The 19,381-nt window shown below is 47.4% G+C and overlaps 2 protein-coding genes across 3 annotated transcripts in view; one reads left to right on the plus strand and one right to left on the minus strand.

The window, feature by feature from the left end:
• LOC139175949 (asialoglycoprotein receptor 1-like) overlaps positions 1–19,381 on the plus strand; it is a 579,489-nt gene that overhangs the window by 233,981 nt on the left and 326,127 nt on the right. The window lies entirely within an intron of this gene.
• LOC139175936 (phosphatidylinositol 4,5-bisphosphate 3-kinase catalytic subunit alpha isoform-like) overlaps positions 1–19,381 on the minus strand; it is a 47,008-nt gene that overhangs the window by 5,976 nt on the left and 21,651 nt on the right. For both annotated transcript variants that reach the window (XM_070767341.1, XM_070767340.1), the window contains exons 6-18: positions 17,346–17,596; positions 14,095–14,337; positions 12,289–12,374; positions 10,602–10,707; positions 9,123–9,275; positions 8,839–8,973; positions 7,138–7,262; positions 6,948–7,029; positions 3,609–3,773; positions 3,339–3,442; positions 1,955–2,126; positions 1,353–1,459; positions 1,109–1,230 (exon numbers count right to left, since the gene is read on the minus strand). In XM_070767341.1, the coding sequence (XP_070623442.1) occupies positions 1,109–1,230; positions 1,353–1,459; positions 1,955–2,126; positions 3,339–3,442; positions 3,609–3,773; positions 6,948–7,029; positions 7,138–7,262; positions 8,839–8,973; positions 9,123–9,275; positions 10,602–10,707; positions 12,289–12,374; positions 14,095–14,337; positions 17,346–17,596 (1,851 nt within the window). The remainder of the gene's footprint in view (positions 1–1,108; positions 1,231–1,352; positions 1,460–1,954; positions 2,127–3,338; positions 3,443–3,608; positions 3,774–6,947; positions 7,030–7,137; positions 7,263–8,838; positions 8,974–9,122; positions 9,276–10,601; positions 10,708–12,288; positions 12,375–14,094; positions 14,338–17,345; positions 17,597–19,381) is intronic.

Genomic DNA, 19,381 nt, shown 5'->3' on the forward strand with positions numbered 1-19,381 from the left:
CACAGTCCTTTGGCAAGAATCTCAGGAAGGCAAATTGCAGCTTGCAAATGCTCTATTTTAGCAGAAATATCACAAGGTCTAAGCCATGTTCCTTTTGTCAAATGTTGACATTCATAAATAGCTCATCACGAGACATCTCCATGTACAAGTCCCTTCACAGTTCTGTGATACTTAGCTTGCAGCTGTGAGGCAATTCACAGTCCTTCTTCTTTCACAAAGTGAAACACACTTTGCTCTGATTTAGTTTCAAAACGGGGAAACATCAGCACACAAAGGTCGAAATCAGCAAGGCAGTCACGAAACACAACGATCAGATAATCCTCCACAATGGCCAAACCCACAGGCTGCTCTTTATAATGACCACAGCCCCACCCAGCCACAGGGGGCCTCATTTTCTTTGATAATAATCTCTCAGTTGTTGCTGCCTATGCATCGCTCTCCGCATGCGTGGTTGTATCATTAACTCTTGTTCTGAATCCAAGGAGGAGCTAGATAATTGATCTCCTTCTGAGCTGTCTGCCCCACTCTCCTCCTCCCTGTCACTCATGTCTTCTTGGTCAGAGGAGCCTTCATCAGCAGATTCCACCGGGGGGGTGGCAAAACAGGCCTGCAGCATGTGGATGTCTCCCCCACATCCACAGTCCTTGGGGCAGGAGCTGGGCCAGAGCTAACCACAACACACAAGGCGTGGCCAAGTGTTCCATAGAGCTATTCACACATAGATCTTTTCCTACTCAAATATTCCTGCCTGCTAACACTTCTGCACATCCTTGCATCTAGAAAGGCCTCTTCATCATCTCCTGAGTCACTCAAAGACCCCTCTGGAGGTGCAACAGTCCCTGGTTGGCTTTCAGCCTCTGACCCCCACATCCTCTCCGACCTCCTCGCTATCAGACTGAGGTGTAAAGTTCACTGGCCTAGGATACCAAAACACACTCATCTCCCGATCCTCACAATCCATGATCAGCTGAGTGGGACGCACAACACCAAGGCATTAACACTTCACATGATATTTATTCCCATTGTGGTTCGCTTACTCTCTTCGCTCCCTCGGCAACCTCTCCATTTCCGCCACACCCCCTACTCCTGGCCCGGTTCTGCCACTCACCATCCCCGTTCTTAAAGATGATCTCATGGTTCGTGAAGAGCAGTTCGGACATGATATCTGGATTCTCCCAGTTGAGCCACAATGGACGCTTGGCTGAGGACATGATCCGACACTCGTCCAGCCTACGAGAGAGGAAAGTTCAGAGGTCTGAGTGGGGGTGCAACGAGAAGACCCCTCCCCATTGTGGGCTGCCTCCCGCTGCCAACTCTCCCCCCCCAAAGGAAGCCCGCCTGGGCGGTCTCACCGGAGGTTGCCCAACTGGTGGACAGGGTTGAGAGGGCAAATGAATCCTTGCAGGGCCTCCATGTAGTCTGGCCGCCTCATCTGCTCCACCAGGAACTTCATCTGCATCTGAACAGAATATAACCAAGAGGAAAGGGGCCTTGTGAGGTCTTCTAGTCCAGCCCCTAAAGTCTCTAACTCAAAATGATGGCAAAACGATTTATTTCTCGGATGTTATTTGAAACGCTAACACCCTGCTCAGGCTATTTGGCACCGAGTGCCCAAACCAGAACCTGTGAGCGCATGAGCGCATGCCGGAACACTGGAAACTCAAATACTGCCTCCCTCCATCCCTCCCTCCCTCCCTTCTTTCCTAACATCCTCCTTCCTTTTCCTCTCTATCCTTCTTTCATTCCTTCCACTCCCTCCGTCTGTTTATCTCTCCCTTTTTTCTTTCTTCCTTCCTTCCTCCTTCCTTTCTCTCCTAACTCCTTCCTTCCTTCCTTCCTTCCTTCCTTCCTTCCTTTCTTCCTTCCTTCCTTTTCATACATCCTGCTTTCATTCAAGGCAATCCCCCTGCCAGCCCACATTCCTCCACCCGTCTGCCCCCCCCCCAGAAGCTACCTTCTGGGTCTCATCTTTCTTCTCCTGCTTGAGGATGTCAGTCAGGTTGATGAGCTTCTCCATGGCTTCCACCTGTCGGTTCAGGTGTTTCAAGTACATCCCACAACCCCGGCAGAAGGCCTCCAGCATCAGCCCAAAGCGCTGGGAGATGGGCTTGCTGTGCATTTCCGACCTGGGCAGGAAGACGTAAGAATCTAAGAAGAGCCCTGCGGAATGGGGCCAAAGTCCATCGAGTGCAGCATTCTGCGTCACACAGTGGCCCCCCAATTGTCCATGGGGGTCTTGAGCAGAAAGAGAAGGCAAAAACCCTCCCTTTCCCTTGATCCCCAACCAATGGGACCCAAGGGAACCCTGCCTGCCTCAACCAACATAGAAGTGGCACATTTGGACATCCGTTTCAATAACTACCTATGATACCCTTGGCATCCATGAATCTGTCTAATCCTGCCTTGAAGCTCTCCAGGCTGACAGCTGTCACGACCTCTTCTGGAAGGGAATTCCATAAACCAAGGACCCTCTGGGTGAAGACATATTCCCCTTGATTTGTCCTCACTTTCTCACCTGTGAGCTTTAGGGAGGGGCCCCTCGTCCTAATATTGTGTGATAGAGAAAAGAATATTTCTCTATCCACCTTTTCTATCCCATGCATGATTTTATAGCCTTCGATCAAGTCACCCCTTCAACGCCGTCTTTCAAGGCTGAAGAGACCAAGGCATTGCAACCTGGTTTCATAAGGGAGGGGCTCCATTTCCTTGATCATCATTGTTGCCCTTTTTTGTACCTCTTCCAGTTCCATTCTATCCTTCTTGAGGTGCAGTGACCAGAACTGGACACAGGACTCCAAGTGTGGTCTCACCATCGATTTGTACAGAGGCAATACAACATTTACTGACTTATTTTCAATTCTTTTCCTAATCATGAATCAGACAGAACCAGCGTTGCAAGGGGAGAATTTCAATGAACCAGATGTGGGGACAGATGTTGAGTACTTGCTCCACGCCTCCTTCTGAACTGCCAACAGATAGGGCCACAATTACAGCTAGTCCTTGACTTACGGCGGCAATTTGACTCCACAGCGTTCGTTGCTAAGCGAGACAGTTGGATGACACCGGCAATAAATTGGAACTTTGAGGAGTTACTTCGACTCGGACTCTGATTTCGTTCAGATGTTACCTGGAACCTTGACATTCAAAGGGCTTGTCGTGTTTTGTGGGAGGTGGGTCAGAAGAGAACCCCCTTACTTAGGAAACCCACCTTAAAAACTCCTAAAAGATAAAATAACCCAAACCTGACCCGTCTACAGACCACCCTGTCAATTTTCTGCAACCCACCCCCATGCTCCCAACCCCTCCCCCGCCGACCCACCTGCCTCCTCTGGACTCACTTGAGATGCCAGAAGTAAAAATGGCCGATCCTCTGGTTGGTCAGAGCTTTCATGGTCAGGAAGCGAGCCAGAGGGTTGTCCAGGTATTGCTCGTATTTGAGAACCTGGTGGAGGGGGGACAAGTTAGGACTGTTGGGTTAGCAATATATTAGCTGCAGGTGTTGCAGACTACCACAAGAGGGAGCTAGAGCCCTGAGACCCTGAAATTATCCTTGCCCACCATCACACACCAATGCTATGGTGAGTTGGACCCGCCCGCCTGCTCTCTACCTGCACTAGTTGGATGAGATACTGAGAGAGCTTGTCGTCCGTCAATCCCTTGACCAGGCACTTCAGCGCAAACTCCCGGATGACCGGATCGGGGAAGTTACAATCCAGCAGTTCCATGGACAGCTCAGGTTTGATCAGGGGCCATTCCCGGAGGAGGCAGTACATCTGTGGGGGGGGGGGAGAGGAAGAGAGGGGGGGAGAGAAACAGGGAAGAATGGTGGCCGTTGATGTGGGGGTCACCAAGCGAAGTGACGAGGTGCTGCAAACGATCGTTTTCAGCTTAACAACGGAGCCAAAAAGATCTCAGCTGCTGAGCCAAATGTTTTGCTAACTTTGTGACTTTTTGGGGGCTGTGTTCGTTAAGAAAATCACCAATGTGGGAAGTTAGTAAGAACAGAAAATACAACTCTGTCTGAAAAGGAATAGGGCAGCAACTGCGAACCTTTTTTGGCTTGGGCGCCAAAAGGGCACATGCCTGGGAGTGTGTGTGTGTTGCTGCTCCCAACACTACTGGTGCGCTGCGCATAGAGCTCTGTGTCTCCAGCATGCACAAAGGTGTATCTGAGCATAATCTCATGAGGAGAGGCACACAAGATTTTTTTTTGCTTCTGTGCATAGGCCGAAGGAAAAGATTGCTGAAATCTCATATACATGTGCGTCTAGTCGCAATACATGTGCAGAAGCAAAATCTTGCTTAGACGCACGCATGCACATGCTGGAGACACAGAGCTGCACATGTAGCTGAATTTTCACTACCGGTACGATGGCGTTGACTGTACCAGTGGGAACTCGCTATTGGCACATGCATGCCCTTACCCATAATGCAATGCCCTCCCCTCCCCACATACACTTAGGGCTCACTGAAGCATTCGGAGCCTTTGGATGGCGAAAAAATGGATTCCATCTGATTTTCGGCCTTCTGGAGGACGGGGGGCTTTGTTTTCACCTTCCCCACCTTCAGGAAAGGCCCAGAGCTTATAGATGGTGAAAAATGGACCCAATGGCCAAACCAGAAGTTCGGTAATGAACTTCCAGTCGGGCTGTTGGGCCATTTTTTATCCTCTCCAGGTTTCAGGAAACCTTCTTTAAAGCCCAGAGAGAGTGAAAAATGGCCCGATGGCCCAACTGGAAGTTTGTTTCTGACCTTTCAGTAGATCTGTTGGGTTATTTTTGGCCATCCACAGGGTCTGGAGGCTTTCCTGAAACCTGGGGAAGGTTAGAAACAGTCCAACTGCCCAACTGGAAATTTATTTCCAAACTTCCGGTTGGGCCAGTTGGTCTGTTTTTCACCATCCACAAGCTCTGGAGGCTTTCCTGAAGCCCGGGGAAGGCCAAAATGAACTCCCTCCGTTCTCCAAAAGAGCGAAAACAGCTGGCCAGTATGAACATGCCTGCTGGAGTATCCATAGGGCAACACCTTGTGTGCCTTCAGATATGGCTCTATATGTCACCTGTGGCACCCATGCCATAAGTTTGCCATCACGGGTACAGGGTCTCCTGCCTGGACAGGGGGTTGGTCTAGAAGACCTCCAAAGTCCCTTCCAAACTTAGTTAATCTGCTATTCTGTTAAGAGAGTCACATGAGAATCTACAGAGAGGGGCGGCATACAAATCTAATAAATAAATAAATGGTTGTTAAGCACATTGGCCTTTCCCCACGGATTGACCCCAGCATGCTGCCATGGTCATAAATACGAACCAGTGGCCAAACGTTTCAATTTGGATCATCTGATTGCAGTGATGTGGCAATACTTGTGTGAAAATGGTCCCGAGTCCCTTTTTTCCCCAGTCCCGTTGTAAATTGGAACAGTCATTAAACGAACTGCAGTAAGTGCCTTTAAAACATGAGAGGGCTGCTTTAAAAGGCACAGATGTCATGCCCCCACCCCCAAAAAATAAGGATGTCCAGAGGGGCAGTTGGGAGGGAGATCTACGACAATTCTGCTTTTCGGAGGGCAAAGTGGTAGCGGAATTTGAAGCGTCTGGTAGGAGGAAGGAAGTCAAGGTGGCCCCTCCCTGGCAATTCCCAGGAGTCTGTCTATCTATCTATCTATCTATCTATCTATCTATCTATCTATCTATCTATCTATCTATCTATCTATCTATCTATCTATCTTTCATTATGCAGGGAATTGCTTTAGTCTGGCAAGATCCCGTCTGTAGGCAACAACAGTAACTAGCACTGGCGACGTTACCTAGTTGGGATCACGCAAGAAAACAAGCAAGCTCAGAGGGCACCAAGGACCCCTCAAGTATTGGATTATTATTGTACACTGTCTTGTTATTGCTGTTAGCCGCCCCGAGAGGGGCGGCATACAAATCCAATAAATAAATAAAATAAATAACTATAATAAAGAAGTCTATGGATTCTTCCATCTTCCAGTTCACGGTTGTCCTGAAGGTGCTTTTTCCCCCCAAGAGGCAACTGGATTTTCTGTTTTTTTGTTGAAGACATTTTACTTCTCACTCAAGAAGCTACTTTGGCTCTGACTGGATGGTGGGGGAAGGGAAGGGTTTATATTTGTCTTAGAAGAAAAAGAAAGTCCAGTTGCCATGGGACAAGTATTACACCAGTAGTGACCTGCTGGTGACATCACGATGACGTTACCGGATCGGTGCTGGCCCATGGACACAGCTATCTCTTTTTTTGAATTATTTTTTTTTTAAAGTTTTCTGAATTTTTTAATTTATTTTTTTCCTTCTCAGCATGTGTAGAAGACAAGTTCCAGCATTGCATGCAGTCACCACCTTTTGGGGGGCGGGGTTAAAAATATATGTTTGGATTTTTTTGTTACTGCATATGCAGTAGAAGAGAGCAAACTGGCAGCGAGTTAAGTTGGAACCCACCTCACCCCTGTGAAGGAGAGACCAAACAAAACGTGGACAAAAGTTAAAACAACATTTTAATTATGTCTCTGGAGATTCTCCATCCTCTAGCTTGTGGTCATCCCAAAGAGGCAACCTGACTTTGTTGCGTTTTATCTTTGAAGACATTTCGCTTCTCACCTGGGAAGCATTTTCGGCTCTGACTTCTACTCCCCACCATCCCTGCCAGAGTGGAAGAATCTTCTCGGATGAGAAGCAAAATGTCTTCAAAGAAAAAAATCAAGAAAGTCCAGTTGTCTCTTTGAAAAAAATGTACTGTGGGGATGATTGTTTCATTATCTTTAAAAAATTCAACTGAACGGTTGAACTGTCCCGCAGCAAGTTAGCCATGGTGAGTGGTCTCATTCTGGTCTGGGGGCTCTACTGCTTGCCAGGAGCCAAACAATCACTGTCTCGCCCCCCACCTCCAAATTTCCTATGGGTCCCATCTGGAAAGCCCCATCTCTTGCTCACCTGCGCCACCTCATCCCGCGAATTCCACTTGACAGACAGCAGCAACTTAGGTAGGGTCTCTGGGAGGTTGACGCAGTAGTGCCTAGAAGGAGGCGAGAGGGCAGCTGAAGGCAAGACAGGGGCTGGGGAAAGGGGCAGCCATGACTGCTGTCCAATCCCACTCAGCTATCCAGACCACCCACCCACTCACCGGTGGCGCCAAAGGAAGTCTTTCTCCTGCTCTGTGATCTCTGACAGGGGGTCTCGGTTGCAGATGTTACGCAGCTGCTCCAATTCACTCTCGTCCAGCGAGCTGTCGCGGGCCAAGCGGTTGCTCTAGAAAATGGGGGGGGGGGGAGAGAAAGAGAAATCAGCATAGGGCAAAGCCTCGCATGCCCCCACTATGGCTCCACATGCCACCTGTGGCACATGTGCCCTGGGTTCATCATCACAGCCTTCACCATTTCGGAGAAATGGTTGTCCAATCTCTTCTGGAAAGCCTCCAGGGATGGCATCACCCACAACTTCTGGTGGCAAGGCGTTCCAATGGTTAATTGTCCTCACTGTTATGAACTTTCTCCTTAATTCCAGGTTGTCTCTCTCCTTGATTACTGTATTTTTTGGAGTATAAGACGCATCTTTTTCCTCCCTAAAAGGAGCTGATAATTAGGGTGCCTCTTACACTTTTTTTCTTCCAGCCCTAACTATCTTCGAACACTCTTCCCAGCTCTTCCCTTGCAGGCTCTTTCATTGTTTCTCTCTGCAAATGTTTTCCAAGCCCTAAGTCTTTGCTCTAACCCGCTCTGAGTAAGTTTCTTTCCAGCCCTAACCAGCTGCTAACGATGTTCCCAGCTCTTACCAGCTTGCAAGCATTTTTATTGCTACTCTCTGGGAAGAATGTTTTTCAAGTCCTAACTTTTTGCAGGGTCTTTTTTCCATTGCTCTACTTGCTCCGAATGTTTCTCTCCAGGTGCTAATAATGTTCCCAGCTCTTTCTGGCTTGCAACCTCTTTCATTGTTACTCTCTCTGACTAAAGTTTTTTTAAAGCCCTGACTAGGGGATAAAATAATGTGCTGAAGCTGACCAGAGTAAGGACACTGGCCAGATGAATATCTAGTAAGCAGATTATTTTCCCTATTTTCCTCCCCCAAAACTAAGGTTCATCTTATACTCCAAAAAATTTGGTAGTTTCCATCTGTTGCTTCTCGGCTTTGGAGAATAGGTGGACCTTTCAGGGCAGCCCCTCAAATACCGGAATGTTGCTGTCATGTGCCCCTAGTGATGAATGATTGATGGATGAATGTTTTTAATTTTGGGGCTTTAATTATTGTACTGTATATTGTTTTTATTGTTGTACATCACCCTGAGTCCATTAAAAGACTGACATAAATTAAATAATTAAGTTAAATTAAATTAAATTAAATTAAATTAAATTAAATTAAATTAAATTAAATTAAATTAAATTAAATTAAATTAAATTAAATTAAATTAAATTAAATTAAATTAAATTAAATTAAATTAAATTAAATTAAATTAAATTAAATTAAATTAAATTAAATTAAATTAAATTAAATTAAATTAAATTAAATTAAATTAAATTAAATTAAATTAAATTAAATTATTAAATTAATCCTTCTTTTCTCCAGACTGGCCAAACCCAAATCCTGCAACCGTTCTTTGCATATTTGGGTCTTTCTTTCTTTCATTCTTTCTTTCTTTCTTTCTTTCTTTCTTTCTTTCTCTTTCTTTCTCCGAGGACTTAGGGCAGCTTACAACATGTAAAGGAACAATATAGCATCCTAAATCCAATTAGCTTAAATTAAATTTTAACCCTTTAATCCTCCTTGTTGATCTTCTCTACCCTTTTCCCAAAATCTCAAACTTCTTTCGGCAACGCGGCCAAAATCTTACCAAGCCCACCATACAGTAGTTCAGACCCAGCTCCCGCGACATGGCCCAGTTGGCGTGTTCCTCGATTTCAGCGGCGTCGGCAAATTTTACCGGGTGGCTGTACCAGGTGAATTCTAGTTCAAGGCACGGGGTCTCCTGTAACCAGCAGCAGCAAAGCCAGATGTCAAAGCCCCCTCCTCCTAAAAGCTGGGGACCCCTTTCAGCCTCCACTCCCAGCATGGAGGGTCCCATTTATCACACAAACAGCCCCCCGAGGATGACAGGCCCCCTGCAGGTGGTCTCACCTTGTTGGGGTTGGAGCCCCCGACCCCGATGGGATTCAGCAGGTCCTCCAAGCCATGGGGTACGGACCACAGATTGAGGGCCATCTTCCCAGCCACCAGGGTGTCCTTGTAGTCGAAGAGGTTGACATTGCCCCAGGCCAGGGGGCAGTGCTCCTGTGGGAGGAGAGAGGAGGGGGTCACATGGGGTCAGGGAGCATCTGCCAGGGTGCCTCAACCGGACTCTGCCCACCGCAGAATTTCTCTGGGGAGGGGGCTGCAGTACGGTGGGGATGCGAAGTAGGGCAGGGGTCCCCAACGATGGCAACTTTAAGAATTGTCAACTCCCAGAATTCCCCATCCGGTCATGCAACTTTACGAAGTGTGGACCTCCAATGCCACAATTCCCATCTAGTCGTATTGTTTTAAGATGTGTGGATTTCAACTCCCAGAATTCCCCAGGCAACCATGTTGTCTGAAGAATTCTGGGAACTGAAGTCCACCCATCTGAAAATGGCCACGGTTAGGATACACTCAACCTAGAACTACGTCTGATCCCCGTCCCCATCGGGCTAGAAGTTAATTCTAAACTTACGACCACCGTTGAGCCCACCCACCCCCTCCCTTCCACCTTCGGCCAGGGGCTTTTAGCACACAATAGGCTCAAGATAGGCAGTTGTGACAATAAAACAAACTCTCTTGGTTTTATGCGCAGGCACCTCTGGATTTTGGATGCTTGGCAACTGAATCATATTTATGGCGGTCATAGTATCCTGGGGTCACACAATCCCCTTTTGAGCCCTTCCTGTTAGTACTATGTTCAAGACAGTTGGGTTGGCATTATATAAACAAGCTAACAATGAATGCCTGTATGTATTGAAGTACTATAGCTTTAAGAGGTAGTGTAACATATTGCCACAAGAGGGAGCCAGAAAGCATGATTTTCTCTCTCTCTCTGTGTTCTTTCTGCTGATTCACTGTGACTGATGTAGTAAGTTTTCTATGTTTGATGGTAGCTTAATGTATTTGTAAGCTGTAATTTACGTCTGATATGTAAGACAAAGACAGGCTTTATTATTATATTGAGAGATATTGACCGGACTGTATGACTGGACTGTTTAACTTAACTGTGCTATTTCAAAAAGTAAATACTATTTTATACACTTTAATAAATCTGTCTTGTATGACTGAATAATTACTCATATCTCCTGGATATCTGCTGGAATCCCATGTTTTTCCGCTGCACATGTCCTTGGAAATTCAAGGGTTCTGCACACTCCTTAATATTTCTTTAGGGGAAGACAGCCCTGTGACTCACTTAATGACGGCCGTGTTTCACTTAACAACTGTGACAAGGAAGGTCATAAAATGGGGCCAAACTCATGTAACCATCATCCTACTTAGTGATGGAAATTTTGGGATTGATCGCAAGTCGAGGACAGCCCCTCCCTGGGGCCGAACTGAAATCCCAATCCGAGTGTGGGGCTTCCCACGGACGCTCACCTCTTTGGCTCCCTTCCGGCCCTTGACGGAGCAGATGGAGACGCAAAGGCGAGCCGCCCTCGGCAGGTCAGTCAGATAGATGTCATAGGAGAGCCACTCGTTCCACCTGGGAGCAAAGAGGTTCTAACTTATTTTGCCACCAGTTCGCTTCCTACTGTGCCGCGTGGTGGTGCCACAAATTCCCCAAAAAATTTTTTAATTGAAAACAAGATGGTAGCACATACGCAGTGCTGGAAACGCGATTTTGCACATATGCAGAAGACAAAAAAAATCAGCAAACAAATCACCACACCACCACCCAAAAAATCCCCCCCAAAATAGAGATGGTGGCATCCACAGAGTGGCACTGACAGAATGTCACCAATGGTTTACTACCGGTTCAATAGAACTGATGTGAATCAGGAGGAACCCTCCTCTGCCTGAGTCACTGGAACCAGCAACATGCCACGCCCCCCCCCGAGCAGGTTCTGTGGGTGGCGCAACAGGTGCCGCCATCTTGTTTTTTTGCTTCCACACACTTTTCTAAGTACACGCTGTGCATCCCCAAGCAAACCAGCAGGAACACAATCCAGAATCCACCCCTGCTCCCCACCAGTTCCTTTAAGGAGGCACCTATCCACCCTTAAGGTGGCCATGCCAAGGAGCTTCCAGCCTTGGCATGGTTGCCAATGTTGGGTACAGGGAAGTAGTGGGTTGCATCCGGTAGGGGGCGAGTACAAGTGCACTAGAGTGCCTTCCGTCCCCTGTCCTATTGCTCTCCTCTATCTCCTATACCTTTCTTCTATTCCTCTATCTCTTCTTCTATTCTTTCTTAGATATATTTTACTATGAGTATCTCCTCTATAACCTTCATCATGTATTTTACTGTGTATATATGTGTATACCCACTAAAACCCTCATTGTGTATTGGACAAAATAAATAAATAAATAATAATAAAAATAAATAATATGGTGTCCCAGCAGACTGGCAGACAGGTGTGCCCATTGGCGCAATATTTGGCTTCTGCGCATGCGCCGGAAGCAAAATATTGTGTGAGGACACACTCACACACGCATCCCAACATGAGATTTGGTCATGACCTTTAAAGCCCTACATGGCATTGGACCAGAATACCTCCGGAACCGCCTGCTACCACACGAATCCCAGTGGCCGATAAGGTCCCACAAAGTTGGCCTTCTCCGGGTCCCGTCGACTAAACAATGTCGTTTGGCGGGCCCCAGGGGAAGAGCCTTCTCTGTGGCGGCCCCGGCCCTCTGGAATCAACTCCCCCCGGAGATTAGAACTGCTCCCACCCTCCTTGTTTTCCGTAAACTACTTAAGACCCACCTATACCGCCAGGCATCTGGGATTTGAGACACCTTTCCCCCAGGCTTATTATAATTTATGTTTGGTATGTATGTGCTGTTTGGTTTTTAATTATGATAGGGTTTTTAGGTTTTTTAAATATTAGATTTGTGCCAGCATAATATTGTTTTTATCGTTGTTGTGAGCCGCCCCGAGTCTTCGGAAAGAGGCGGCATACAAATCTAATAAATTATTATTATTATTATTATTATTTGGCTTCCGGTGCATGCGCAGAAGCCAAATCTCACGATAACCCGTGCCAGTCACCGGGAGCGTTGTGGTAGCGCTGGTGACAGGGAGTTCTTCCCTGGTACAGGGGCCTCTCCCTTCTACCCAACTTACCGAGGGTTGGAGCATGGCACCCGCTGGGTGTTGACGTTATCGCAAAGAGGTTCCCCACCATGGAAGATTCCCGTCCGGACGTAAATCTAGAAGGAGAAAAGGAAGACGCAGAATTAAAAGGCTTTTGACTTGCTTGATATCCATTGCGGGCCATCGTTGACTCACAGCTGTTCCTTTTTGGGAGGGGGGGGGGGGTTATAAATTTTTTATTGTTTTTCACACCTTACAGAGATTCCAATTTACATGCCTCAAAATTAAAATATAATACAGTACAATATCAAATGCCAAATTCTTAGTCAAATTAATCATTTTTTTCTAATTATTTATCCAATTATTTCTGGTATATATCATTCATCCTGTGCTACCTCCTTTCCAAATGCTCTCACCCGGATTTTAGATAATGTTCTTTGCTTTCATTTATATTTAAAGTGCTGTAGCTATCTGAATTTCTCTTGGCTATTTGCTATTTTTCCTAACGGTGCCATCGTGCATCAGCCACTTTCTAACTTGGTAAACACATTCCTACTTCCATTTGAAAAACCCTCATTTTATCATAGCTGCCCTATATCCAAATTTACTTCTCTTTAAAAACCCAGGAAGGAAAGAAAAAAAAAGAAAAAAGGGGGAAAATAAAGGGAAAACAGAAGCACTATTCATATCGTATCTTAATCTATACATAGGAGGAAGGGTTGTTGTTAGAGATTTTAAAATGTATTTCCTACTCAATTCATTTCTTTCACTTCTTTCATTATATCAGTATATCGTTTCAACTTTAACAGATCAAAATAAATATAAGTCATTATCAGCCAAAGCCCATAGAGTCCAGCATTCTGTGTCCCACAGTGGCCCACCAATTGTCCATGGGGATCTTGAGCAGAAAGAGAAGGTGAAACTCCCCCTTTCCCTGGACCCCCAACAAATGGTGGTACTCAAGGGAGCCCTGCCTGCCTCAACCCACATAGAGGCAGCACTTGGACATCCGTTTCAATCACCACCATGGATACACTTGGAATTCATGAATCTAATCCTGCCTTGAAGATCTCCAGGCTGACGGCTGTCACGACCTCTTCTGGAAGGGAATCCCACCAACCAAGGACCCTCTGGGGAAGAGATATTTCCCTTGATTTGTCCTCACTTTCTTACCTATGAGCTTTAGGGAGGGACCCCTCGTCTTGGTATTGTGGGATAGAGAAGAGAATGTTTCTCCATCCACCTTTTCTATCCCATGCAGGATTTTATGCCCTTCGATCAAGTCCCCCCTTCAACGCCGCCTTTCAAGGCTGAAGAGACCGAGGCCTTGCAACCTGGTTTCATAAAGGAGGGGCTCCATTCCCTTGGTCATTCTTGTTGCCCTTTTTTGCACCTTTCCCAGTTCCATTCTATCCTTCTTGAGATGAGGTGTCCAGAACTGGACACAGGACTCCAAGTGGGGTCTCACCATCGATTTGTACAGAGGCAACACAACACTTGCAGACCTATTTTCGATCCCCTTCCTAATCGTGCCAAGCATGGAATTTGCTTTTTTTCCCTTTGCTTTTTTGCTTTTTTTTACTGCTGCTGCGAGTACAGTTTTACTACCAATGCGGTTTCCAAATACTGGTTGGTTGGGATCATGTGGGGCGGAACGGGGGGGGAGCTACCTCAGCCAATAAGAAGTGGCTACTGTGAGGTCATCAGACTCCACCTTCTTTCAAGTCGTCATGATTTGAAAAGAAGGTGGAAACTGACCGGAACTGCTGACTCAAATCAAGTCACATTATAATGGCTCCCCACTGTCATTTCAAGAGGCCGCATCCATTCACCCACCTTATCGATGTCCCTGATGTTCACGTTCACGTAGGTGGCGCACAGGATCTTGATGCGCAGAAGGCTGTTGATGGACCAGAGGGATTTGGTGGCCACGTCGCCGTTCACGTGGGAGGAGGTGGCTGACCGACGGGCGTACGAGGGCAGCACGAAGACATTGGCCGGCAGTTGGCTGTAGAGGCTTTCCTTGCTCATCAGCATCAAGTGGGGCAGACGGCCGATGGCGATGCAGTTCCTCATGTACTGGAAGGAGAGGAGAACACCAGGTGGGTCATGAGAACCTCAGAACCTCAGAAGAGCCCATCGAGTCCAGCATTCTCTCTACATACCCAGCTGTACATCTCCACCCCATGTCCCTCCTCCATCCATAGCTCACATTAGAGAAACATCTTTCAGCTGTGGCGAGGGGGACGTTCGCCCAGGTTCGCCTGGTGCACCAGTTGCGGCCCTATCTGGACCAGGACTCAGTGCTCACAGTCACTCATGCCCTCATCTCCTCCAGGTTTGACTACTGTAACGCTCTCTACATGGGGCTGCCTCTGAAGAGTGTTCGGAAACTTTAGATCGTGCAGAATGCAGCCGCGCATTCATTGGTCTCCCCATGTTGCTCCAAAACTCCGCGGACTGCACTGGTTGTCAATTGGTTGCCAGGCACAATTCAAAGTGTTGGTGATGACCTATAAAGCCCTACATGGCATCAGACCAGATTACTTACAGGACCACCTTCTGCCTCATAAATCCTTGCGGCCTCTGAGGTACCGCAGAGTCGGCCTTCTCCGGGTCCTATTGACCTGATAATGTCATCTGGCGGGGCCTAGGGGAAGAGCCTTCTCTGTAGGGGCCCCGGCCCTCTGGAATCAGCTCCCCCTGGAGATTCGCACTGCCCCCACTCTCCTCGCCTTCCGCAAAAGCCTTAAGACCCACCTATGTCACCAGGCTTGGGGCCATTAGACCTTGCCTTTGTGACCAATAAATGTGATGTATGGTGTGATTGGATTGGCTTGTCTGACTGAGTGTTATATAGGGTTTTTAGTTGTACTTTTTTAATATATTAGATTTGTTCTACATACTTTGTTTTATACTTATTTTGTGAGCCGCCCCGAGTTTTCGGAGACAGGTGGCATACAAATCTAATAAATTGAAACGAATTGAATTGCTATGTCACCCAGTGGTGCCCCATTTGTCCATGGGGATCTTCAGCAGAAAGAGAAGGCAAGACCCTCCCTTTCCCTTGACCCCCAGGAAATGGGACCCAAGGGAACCCTGCCTTCCTCAACCAACATAGAGGCGGCACTTGGACATCCGTTTCAATAACCACCGATACACTTGGCATCTCTGAATCTGTCTCATCCTGCCTTGAAGCCCTCCAGGCTGACAGCTGTCAAAACCTCTTCTGGAAGGGAATCCCATCAACCAAGGACCCTCTGGGTGAAGAAATATTTCCCTTGATTTGTCCTCACTTTCTCACCTATGAGCTTTAGGGTGGGCCCCCTCATCCTAATATTGTGTGATAGGGAAAAGAATTTTTCTCTCTCCACCTTTTCTATCCCTTGCAGGATTTTATTCCCTTCGATCAAGTCTCCCCTTAAACACCGTCTTTCAAGGCTGAAGGGACCAAGGCGTTGCAACCTGGTTTCATAAGGGAGGGGCTCCATTTCCTTGGTCATTCTTGTTGCCCTTTTTTGCACCTTTTCCAGTTCCATTCTATCCTTCTTGAGGTGCAGTGACCAGAACTGTACTCAGGACTCCAAGTGTGGTTTCACCATCGATTTGTATAGAGGCAATACAATACTCGCCAACTTACTACAGCCGAATGGCTGGGCAGCACCAAAGACATCGTAACAGCTTCGGCAGCGATTTGGGCCTGGTTAATTTGTTTGTTCTTCTGGCTACAATCCCACCTGTCCATCCATTATCCTGGGAGGGGGAACCTCTTACCCCCTCAGAGAGGGTCCACAACTTGGGCGTCCTCCTCGATCCACAGCTGACATTAGAACACCATCTTTCGGCTGTAGCAAGGAGGGCGATTGCCCAGGTCCGCCTGGTGCACCATTTGGGGCCCTATTTTGGACAGGGAGTTGCTGCTCCCAGTCGCTCATGCCCTCATCACCTCGAGGTTCGACTATTGCAATGCTCTCTACATGGGGCTACCTCTGAAGAGTGTTCGGAGAATCCAGATCGTGCAGAATGCAGCCAGGTGAGCTGTTAATAAAGAGTACTGACCATGGCCTGCTTCGGTGCGACCATCTCAATGGGAGCCTAGCATTTTGAGGGGAGGGGGAAACAGGGGCTGGATTGGAAGGAATCCACCAGTAGAAGGCAGCCAGGCTATGTTATGGGCTCCATTGATTAGGAAATGCGTATCTGGTGGGACCGTGAAAAAAGGCCCTTCTCGGTGGTAGCCCCTTCTCTACGGAACATCGCCCGCCCATTGGTATGGTTGAGCCCCTTCCCGTACACACCCTGTTTCTTTTCCCAAAGGTCCTAAAAATGCAATTTGATCAGCAGACCCCAAAGTTAGAGGGAACTGATCAAGCACGTGATTCAATTGTTGTTGTTTTTGTCATGGGTTTTGGTTGAAATCTGGAGGGATTTTTAAATGGTTTTTTAATTAGATGGTGAATTTTGTAAGCCACCCGGTGTCGCCTATAGGTAGGTTGGGTGGCTCTATGAATTTGTTTAATAAATACATGACTAAAATTTGGAATTTTTGCTCTTAGCGGGGAATGGACTCAATGCTTCCCTTGGAGCCTTCTAGTTTCAGCCCTCTATGTGCTGACCCTCCTCTTCCTCCTTCTCTTCCTCTTCCTCCTCACCCTCCAGCTCCTGTTAGTACTATTACTTGGAGCAGGGCTCTCCAAACATGCCCCCCACCTTTAAGGCTGGTGGACCTTTACTCCACCATAGCCTGTTTACTCTCTTGGAATCCCTTCCTCTGCAATCTCTCCACTGTAGCCTGACTTCGAGGCTTAAAAAAACACAAAAACAAAAAAAGTCACACTCCCTCAACACACTCTACCAACACTCTTGCCCCTTTGCTTGGGGAAAAGACACATCCAAGTTCTTTCATACCTCCAGCAGGATGGAAGCTGAAGGACTTCAGGGATGTGTTTGTGTCTTTGTGTGTGTGACATTCCAGAGTGAAAAGATCCCTGAGAAACGGCCCTGTTGGATCGAGCAGACCCCGACACCAAGAGCCCCCCACAAGTGCCAAGGCAGGCCGCCTGCAGCGTCCAGAGGGAGGGGCTTACCTTGTACTGACTGAGGGGGTACTTCTCCAGCAAATACTCGTCGCAGCCGCAAACCTTGAGCAGGTACTTGCCCTGGTACTCCTGCACGCAGAGGCGCAGTTGCTCGGGCGACAGGTGCATGCTGCGCGTCTTTTTCCGGATGGCCTCGGCGATCACTTGCTCCGGCAGGGCGTCGTGCGGCGTCTTGAGGGTGTATTTCTGTTTGTCGTTGTTTGGGGACACAATAACCCAAATGGTCACTATGATCCGACCTTCAGGAAGCAGGGGGGAAAAGCAGGACAAGCAACGGTCACTTAGGTGCATCCCCAGGAGGCCAGGCGCAGGAGGAAACGAAATCGAGGGGAGGGGAAATCGGACGCGGTTTTGTGGCGGTGCGATGGTTGAGATTGTACGCTGCCTATATCTCGCGGTATTTATTATTTATTTATTTAATTGATTATTGGATTTCTATGCCGCCCCTCTCCGAAGACTCGAGGCGGCTTACAACATATAAAAACAGTAAGTTACAATAGCATTAATCCAATTGGATTAAAAATTAAATAGCTATCTAAAATCCCAAATATTAAAATCAGCCACACCCATTCGAACAACTATCATACAAACATTTGTTGGACAGGGGCCAAGGTCTAATTGGCCCAAGCCTGGCAACATAAATGAGTCTTTAGACTCTTGCGGAAGACAAGGAGGGTGGGGGCAGTGCGAATCTCCAGAGGGAACTGATTCCAGAGGGCTGGGGCCCCCACAGAGAAGGCTCTTTTCCTAGGCCCTGCCTAGTGACATTGTTTAGTTGACGGGACCTCGAGAAGGCCGACTCTGTGGGACCAAACCGGACACTGGAATTCATGCGGCAGAAGGCGAGTAATCTGGTACAAGATGGGCAGGCAATAAATTCTACAAATATATAAATGAATTATTTGATTGGATTGGATTGGATTTGTATGTCGCCCCTCTCCGTAGACTCGGGGCGGCTAACAACAGTAGTAAACAGCATATGACAATCCAATATAAACAGTTAAAAACCCCTATTGTAAAACCAACATACATACAGACATACCATGCATAAAATTGTAAAGGCCTAGGGGGAAAGAGTATCTCAATTCCCCCATGCCTGGCGGCAGAGGTGGGTTTAATTAATTAATTAATCAACCTGGGAAGACTGCAACGGACCACAAGTTTTGTTTCTTTGCAGGAATCGTCCTATTCCCACAGGCATTTTAGGAAAAAGAGGGGAATATTCTTAGACCTGATCTCTCTCGATTCACAAGGAATTTTCTGCTGCTGTGATCTATTCCTCTCTAAGTACTGTCGGTCAGGGATCTCCCAACTCGGCCCCTTTAACATCTTTGGATTTCAACTCCCAGAATTCCTCAGCCAGCCATGCCCGGAATTTTTTCCCCTAACCCCTAGAACAGAGAGATTGCAGAGGAAGGGATTACAGGAGAGTAACCAGGCTACAGAGGAGAGATCGCAGAGTAAGGGATTACAAGAGAGTAAACAGGCAACAACACAGATTGCAGAGGAAGCGATTACAAGAGAGTAAGCAGGCTACAGTGGATAGACATATCAAGAGGGCAAAAATTTGGAGACCCCTGCAATAACGCTCTCTACATGGGGCGACCTTTGAAAAGTGTTCGGAAACTTCAGATCGTGCAGAATGCAGCTGCGAGAGCTATCATGGGCTTTCCTAAATTTGCCCATGTCACACCAACACTCCGCAGTCTGCATTGGTTGCCGATCAGTTTCCGGTCACAATTCAAAGTGTTGGTTATGACCTATAAAGCCCTTCATGGCACCGGACCAGAATATCTCCGGGACCGCCTTCTGCCGCACGAATCCCAGCGACCAGTTAGGTCCCACAGAGTTGGCCTTCTCCGGGTCCCATCAACTAAACAATGTCGTTTGGCGGGACCCAGGGGAAGAGCCTTCTCTGTGGCGGCCCCGACCCTTTGGAATCAACTCCCCCCAGATATCAGAGTTGCCCCCACCCTCCTAGCCTTTCGTAAGCTCCTTAAAACCCACCTCTGTCGTCAGGCATG

Source organism: Erythrolamprus reginae, chromosome Z (genome assembly GCF_031021105.1).
Source record: "Erythrolamprus reginae isolate rEryReg1 chromosome Z, rEryReg1.hap1, whole genome shotgun sequence".
Classification (NCBI taxonomy): Eukaryota; Metazoa; Chordata; class Lepidosauria; order Squamata; family Dipsadidae; genus Erythrolamprus; species Erythrolamprus reginae.